The 8,344-nt window shown below is 37.9% G+C and overlaps 1 protein-coding gene across 1 annotated transcript in view; it reads right to left on the bottom strand.

The window, feature by feature from the left end:
• LOC110452894 (microprocessor complex subunit DGCR8-like) overlaps nt 1–8,344 on the bottom strand; it is a 49,823-nt gene that overhangs the window by 26,078 nt on the left and 15,401 nt on the right. Inside the window, exons 7-9 of the mRNA XM_021501632.1 lie at nt 5,967–6,027; nt 3,021–3,090; nt 1,922–2,023 (exon numbers count right to left, since the gene is read on the bottom strand). Of these exons, the coding sequence (XP_021357307.1) occupies nt 1,922–2,023; nt 3,021–3,090; nt 5,967–6,027 (233 nt within the window). The remainder of the gene's footprint in view (nt 1–1,921; nt 2,024–3,020; nt 3,091–5,966; nt 6,028–8,344) is intronic.

The following is an 8,344-nucleotide window of genomic DNA, read 5'->3' as shown; positions in this document are numbered from 1 at the left end:
TTCTGTCACAACACAGCTCCTGTAAGAACTGTCAATACATTCTGTCACAACACAGCTCCTGTAAGAACTGTCAATACATTCTGTCACAACACAGCTCCTGTAAGAACTGTCAATACATTCTGTCACAACACAGCTCCTGTAAGAACTGTCAATACATTCTGTCACAACACAGCTCCTGTAAGAACTGTCAATACATTCTGTCACAACACAGCTCCTGTAAGAACTGTCAATACATTCTGTCACAACACAGCTCCTGTAAGAACTGTCAATACATTCTGTCACAACACAGCTCCTGTAAGAACTGTCAATACATTCTGTCACAACACAGCTCCTGTAAGAACTGTCAATACATTCTGTCACAACACAGCTCCTGTAAGAACTGTCAATACATTCTGTCACAACACAGCTCCTGTAAGAACTGTCAATACATTCTGTCACAACACAGCTCCTGTAAGAACTGTCAATACATTCTGTCACAACACAGCTCCTGTAAGAACTGTCAATAAATTCTGTCACAACACAGCTCCTGTAAGAACTGTCAATAAAATAGTGTAGCGGCTTTAAAGCCTGCAAAAGCATTTACAGAAAATTGCATGTGCAAAAGTTAAACATCATCTGACAAGAATTGAACAGTTTATTCATTGTTGAATGTTGCACTTGTGACTAGTGCCTACTTTTCAATACTAAAATGAAGACTGAGACTAAATCTGAAATACGCTCCTATATGAAAGTATAATGTGCTTTACAGATACAATGTACCACCAAAACAAATACATGCAGAATTGTCCAGCATATAAGACACCTCTGCCCTTGTATTGAGAACTATTTCAGGTGGGTGAATAAGTTCTAGATTGGTAAAGTTGACATCAAAGAGGACACTCGGCCAGGCAAGCCAGTTGTTGTGGCAAAGAACATTGCTGCTGTCAAATAAACATGGTCATTATACTGATGCTGAGATTATAGCTCAAGTGTTTGGTATTTAAAAAGGCAGTACACATCACATTCTGACCAAGTGCTTGAAATTAAAGAAGCTAAATTTAAACCCGATGGATTCACCATATGCTGACATCTGAACAACAGGCCAAATGTTTGTTATGTGTTAAAGATCGATAAAAAAAAAGTATGGAAATTGCAACTCATAGAAACTTTTCTGAGTTACTTAAGATACCTGGGTCTATTACTTTGAACCCTAGAGGTGAATTAAATTAAACCAGGCAAGGCCAGTGATTGCCAGATGTATAAACAGTACCAAGAAAGCTTTGTATGCCATTTTTTTCAATATACCAGTATATCAAGGGGAGACTACTGTACAGCATTTAAGTCATGGATTGCATAATTGTGAAAGTGTGTTTCTGCTAAAGGCAAATACTTAGAGGGATTGTACTATATACACCATACATGTGATTCCTGTCACTAGTGACAAAATTTATTGAATGGCCTTCATACGGCACAATTTCATGATTTTTTTATTGTTACAAGAAACCAAACACATATATATATAATATGTACGTCAAGTAGAAACAATCTTGATGCAGCTTTATTTTAAGCCAACAAGAGTGATTAATAAAAGTTGAGGAAACTTGTTTCATAATTGTTTTAAAATAAATAAAGTTTATATTATATTAACTATTATCACTAGAATTAACACAGACATATCCCAAAGGGGGCAATACAACGTTTTCTTCACAGTTTAGCTCTCCTGTTCTATTTTGAGTAAGTGACCAGAGGAACTTGCAAAACCTCCTATCGTACACCTACAAATAAACAGTGTATCAATGAACAAGAGCACTTTCAGTTTAGATTTCAGAGTTCCGAGATAATCTCCGGAAATAAAAGTGCGGACAGAAGAACAACAGACACTTCGACTATTATAAGGCTAGCCCTAATGACTTCCCGTCATTACTTAGAGGAAAATACTTACCTAGTTCTTTAAAGACATATCTAGGCTGAATTCTGAGTGTGTGCTGAGCATACTCGTGTAGAATACAAACATAGGACTTCCCTGATGGATTCAAAATGAACTCTGAAAGCACAAATGTTGCAAGAATAAAACACCAATTACGCAATTAATATCTGAATACATAGAGAATAATACACACCTTTTTCCATATTACACCCAGTATCAACCTGAGACTGCAATATCAGCCCAAGGGCCAATATTGGTCGAGAAGTGTTGTTTCCCTATATAAACTACAGTAAACTTTACCCCCTCCCCAAGGGAGAACGGAAAGCTCGGGGGTCCTGAAATTTACAATTTAAATAAAGCCCCTGATGATCTTTCCATCCATGCAGAGAAAATGACTGTAATACCTCCGAGTCTGGAGAAGAAGATTTTTGAAATATAGGTTAATTTTCCCTTTTGGGCCCCGTCCTGGCCCCTAGGGTTGGGTTAGGAATCCCAATTTTACAATTGGTAGCCTCATTTACCAAGGATGATTCTGACCAAGTTTGAAAAAATTCCATCCACTGGTTCTTGAGAAGTCGATAATGTAAAAAGTTTACGCACGACGGACGATAAGTGATTGGAATAGGTCACTTGAGCAAAGCTCAGGTGACCTAAAAACCCGTATTTATTAGTAAGGCTAATAGCCTAATGCTATTATATATGTATATATATATATATATATGTTCACTTTATGATGAACACACAACTTAAAATTCAGTAGGTTCTTTATGTCTTTTTTGGGCTGAAAGTGTAAGACCACACATTCCCAAACTATTAGTCTTTATGGACATATGCAATCTAACTGTTAAAGGGAAAAGTGTTCTGTACTAAAAAATCTGTCAAATGTCTTTTATGAATGGTATTTAAATTTGTGGTCAGTTTATTTATAGTGGCACATACTGATTATTACACTTGATACATGCAATTCAAAATCAAGAGGAAATGCATATCGAAAGATTTTTATTGGATTTCTCTTAATACACCAATTACATGTAGGATCTTCACTGTAGCATACAGTGTTGGAAGTGTTGAAGGATGGATGCCTGCTCAATGAGCTAACAGTGCAAGGGATTACCTTTACGTTTAGGCTTTTCGTCTCCTTTCACTTGTGGGATTTTGCAAGTTATCAGCTTGGTGTTAGATGGCTGGTAATTAAAAAGAGAAATTAGTGAAAAAGGCTTGAAATTTGTCATTACGACTGAAAATACAAGGAAACAATCCTCACAGGTTAGCTTATCAGGTTGATTGATATAAGTACACAGATTACAAGTTTATTACGTTATTTTCATGTGTGCTTTACTTTACAAACTTTGCCTGTAGGTTTTGTTTGCAATTACATAAATCTTAATTGAGAAACCAAAAATAAATCTCTTTGGAGGGTGGTTTGCAGTGTGGTTTGCAGTATACTTGACTAACGTGAACTTTACCCGTGAAGGGTGAATATTTCCCTGGACAAAAGGTCCCTACTTCAACATACAAGCAATGTACTACTAGCTGTCAAATTATTGATGATTTTTGAACACACATTGGAGGTAGAATTATCCAGAAGAAGCAAGCATTCATCACTTATAAAACTCAATGGCATTTAACTGATACATGTATTTGATACCTGTTACATATGTTGGATACATGTATTTGATCCCTGTTAAATATGTTGGATACATGTATTTGATACCTGTTAAATATGTTGGAAACATGTTTCCTTTTCAACATTTCACTGACAGGACCCAACTTTCTCTTTCAATTCACACATTCATGATTATAATAACAAGGAAAACAAGAGGCCCAGGGACCTTAATAGCTCACCTGGTATTTTATTTTTCAATTTAAAACCTGCTGAGTACCATTCAGGTTTATCAAAGGAGTACAAGTAACAAAGTTGCATCTTCCATTTATAAATATTCAATTCCCTTTGCCCAAAGATTCTCTAAAACAAGTTTGGTTAGGTTAAAATCCCTTCAACGGTACAGAAGGAGAAGGATCTTTAATGTTTTCCTCTATTTCCCCTAATGGGCCCCACTAATCTGCCCCAAAGAAGGGGAATCCACACACCTCAGTTTAAACAAAATTGATTCTTTTCTCCCTAAGCATGCTTCAGACTGCATTTGGTTTAAATCCCTTCACTTGTATAGTAGGAGAAAAAAAATCCTCTATTTCCCCTATTGGGCCCCGCTCCTATGCCGCCAGAAGGCCCACACCCTCCGTTTATACAAACTTGAGTCTCCTTTGTCCAAAGATGCTCTAGGACAAATTTGGTCAAAATCCTTCAATTGGTTGAGGAGAAGATTTTTAAAGATTTACCTATTTTCCCCTATTTGGCCCCGTCCCTCTGCCCCCAGGGGGACCATACCCTCCGTTCATACAAAACTGAGAACCCTTTGGCCAATGATGCTCCAGACCAAATTTGGTCAAAATCCCTTCATCGGTACAAAAGGAGAAGGATATTTGATGTTTTCCTCTATTTCCCCTAATGGGCCCCACCCATCTGCCCTTAGAAGGAGGCCCACACACCTCAGTTTATACAAAATTGATTCTTTTGTCCCTAATCATGCTTCAGACTGCATTTGGTTAAAATCCCTTCACTTGTATAGCAGGAGAAAAAAAATCCTCTATTTCCCCTATTGGGCCCCGCCCCTCCGCCCCCAGAGGGGCCACACCCTCCGTTTATACAAACTTGAGTCTTCTTTGTCCAAAGATGCTCTAGGACAAATTTGGTCAAAATCCTTCTATTGGTTGAGAAGAAGAAGATTTTTAAAGATTTACCTATTTTCCCCCTATTTGGCCCCGCCCCTCTGCCCCCAGGGGGGTTATACCCTCCGTTTATACAAAACTGAGAACCCTTTGGCCAATGATGCTCCTGACCAAATTTGGTCAAAATCCTCTGAGCCATTCAGGACAAGTAGCATTTTAAAGGAAAAAGTTGACGGACGCCGGACGCCGGACGCCGGACGACGGATGCTGCACCATGGGATAAGCTCACTTGGCCCTTCGGGCCAGGTGAGCTAATGATAAACCAAAGTTGACTAATTCCCTTTGGAAAAGAAAGACAGGTCACATGCCTTAATTATGAAAACATTCACACATCATCCACGGATCAAATAGCATCACATTATGTAACCTCATCATGGACAGGGTCCTCAAACCTGACAAACATATGTTAACGTGACACCATTATTTTGAGAGAGATATTTTCTTGCCTAGGCATTAGCTTGTTTTTAGTGTTGGTGTATAATTATCAACAAGAGGTCCAGAGGGCCTGAATTGCTTACCTGGATATTTAAGCAATCATGGCAAAAACTTTTCATTGAAAGTAGTATGGCAAATGAGATCCTAAAAATATGGCCAGTTCCCTTGGCCAATCCTGGCAGCATATGTGTATATTCATGCTCAGCAATAGCATATATTGCAATAGGGTGGGAATCTCAAATGTTTCACGTTATGACCCAGCGACTAAGTCCTTCAAGGTATCCCCAAGGCCATATTGGTAGCATGATTGTGTTTGTCTCATTATGTTCAGCAATTGTAAATTTGGTTATGGGGTTGAAATCTCAACAGTTTCAAAGTTATGATCAAGGAACAAGTCCCTAGGGGTGTGGCAAGACACCAGAGTCAATTCTATTACTATAACTGTATTAGTCTCTCTTTGCTCAGCAATTGTACAATTATATGGTTATGGGGTGGACATCTCAACCGTTTTCATGTTGTGAACAAGATGTCAAGTCCCTATAGGTGTGTCCAAGCCAATTTTAATAGTGAGAAGGTTGATATCGTTCTGTAAGTTCCAGAGAAGAAGTTGCTTAAAGCAATATGGTCACAGGGTGCTTCCAGGCAATCAAATTCCAAACAAACAGCGGTTTTGCAGAAGAAGTCGCTAATAGAAATTGTTGATGGACGGACGATGGCATAAGCCTATCTGATGAGCTAAAATAACTCCATAATACCAATAGAAAAATCTCAACCCTTAACCTAGACCCAATCTCTACAGAGCCTCATTTCAGTAGTCTTTTAACACTGTACTTACCAGGGCTGGACGAGACTGTGATCTTATCGCATTTAAGTGTCGCCTTCGGTCCTTCCATGTTCTACAAAATTGGTAGTACTTCAATGAACATGTTGGACTTTGAATCAAACGGTCATAGATTTCAAAACTGGGACATAAATTATTTTTCATTTTACAATGGAAAGACTATACCATCTTTACAGAAAAGATTAAAAACAATTGTTAATAAAATATAGCTAACCATATTTTTGTGCTATGATTACATCTGTATGATTTCATCACCGGGATATCCAGCATGCTGCTTTCTATGTTTAACTCTGAATCACAGGACTTTTGACTTTTAAGTTTTTGATAATATGTAAGGGAGATCCAACACTCATAATGTAGCAAAATGCAGTATCGTTCTAGGTGGATCTGTAAAAGGATTTTGTTAAGTTCCTTACTAATAAAACATATGAAGGGATTAATAGAATCTAACATGGGTGTGTTCCACAAACAGGGAAACCTCAACCTGAGGGTAAGAGTTTGGCTCAATAACCAAACTCTTACCCTAGATTTGCATGTCCACGGACCATTCCCATGTTTGATCCTTTTTCTCCCAGACTCGAAATAAAAATGGCCAGTGTCACTACTCCGTGACCTTCATATGCTTGTATTCCATAACGAGCATAAATACAACTATGTTAATTCTAAAGGGGTGATGAACCCTGAACATGAAATCAGAAATCCATTTAAAGCACAACTTTAATAATATTAACGTTATAATTTAATAATTCAACAACTGTAGTTTATCAGTTAATATATCTTATAATAAGTACAAAATTAATGAACATTTAACAGTCAAAACGGAACAGTTTCAAATGTCAACGTCATTTTGGAGACATGATGTCAAAGCGCATGTAGACAAGAGAAAGACCGGTTTATCTTTTCACCGGTCAATTCCTGTGTTTCACGGGCAAGTATGGGAGAAAAAAGAATTCCTTTATCCCTTCACAAATAAGTTTTTGATACAAAATTTCAACAAAATGGAGCTAAACACAAAGCTTAGTTAAAGTCAGTGAAATGGAAAAGTAGGACAAAGTGACCTACATTTGATATATCAGTGTAGTACTCCTCAAGCTGTATTCATATACGAAATTTGATTGACTGCTGGACTTTCAGTTTTAGAGAAATAGAACTAAATACAGAGTCTATCCAAAGTCAGTGAAGAAGCAGAAAAGGTAGGTCACAATGACCTACATTTGATAAACTGGTATATTTATAGTGCTCCTTTTAAGATGTGTCCATTCAAGTGTTTGATTGACAGTTAAACTTAAATAGAATTAGAGAAATGGAGCTAAATGCATTAGTTCTAAACAAAATGCTGTCCGGACCAAGGTACATGGCAAATGTTCATTCCCCTATGTTTCTAAGGACATGGCAAATGTTCCTTCCCCTATATTTCTAGGGACATGGCAAATGTTCATTCCCCTTTGTTTCAAGGGACATGTGAAATGTTTCTTCCCCTATATTTCTATGGACATGTCAAATGTTCCTTCCCCTATATTTCTATGGACATGGCTAATGTTCCTTCCCCTATATTTCTAGGGACATGGCTAATGTTCCTTCCCCTATATTTCTAGGGACATGGCAAATGTTCCTTCCACTTTATTTCTAGGGACATGGCAAATGTTCCTTTCCCTTTATTTCTAGGGACATGGCAAATGTTCCTTCACCTATATTTCAAGGGACATGGCAAATGTTCCTTCACCTATAATTCAAGGGACATGGCAAATGTTCCTTCACCTATATTTCAAGTGACATGGCAAATGTTCCTTCTCCTATGTTTCAAGGGACATGGCAAATACTCCTTCCCTATGTTTCAATGGATATGACAAATGTTCCTTCCCCTATATTTCTAGGGATATGGCAAATGTTCAATACCCTTTGTTTCAAGGGACATGTCAAATGTTCCTCCCCCTTTATATCTAGGGACATGGCAAATGTTCTTTCCCCTTTGTTTCAAGGGACATGGCAAATACTCCTTCCCTATGTTTCAAGGGATATGACAAATGTTCCTTCCCCTTTATTTCTAGGGACATGGCAAATGTTCCTTCCCCTTTGTTTCTTGGGACATGGCAAATGTTCCTTCACTTATATTTCTAGGGACATGGCAAATGTTCCTTCACCTATATTTCAAGGGACAAGGCAAATGTTCGTTCTCCTATGTTTCAAAGGACATTGCACATGTTCTTTCCCTNAGGGACATGGCAAATGTTCCTTCCCCTATGTTTCAAGGGACATGGCAAATGTTCCTTCCCCTATATTTCAAGGGACATGGCAAATGTTCCTTCCCCTATATTTCTAGGGACATGGCAAATGTTCATTCCCCTTTGTTTCAAGGGACATGTGAAATATTT

The sequence above is a fragment of the Mizuhopecten yessoensis genome, unplaced genomic scaffold, assembly GCF_002113885.1.
Source record: "Mizuhopecten yessoensis strain PY_sf001 unplaced genomic scaffold, ASM211388v2 scaffold785, whole genome shotgun sequence".
NCBI classification, from domain to species: domain Eukaryota; kingdom Metazoa; phylum Mollusca; class Bivalvia; order Pectinida; family Pectinidae; genus Mizuhopecten; species Mizuhopecten yessoensis.
Note: the sequence above shows the minus strand (reverse complement) of the source record. Positions and strands in the feature narration are given on the sequence as shown.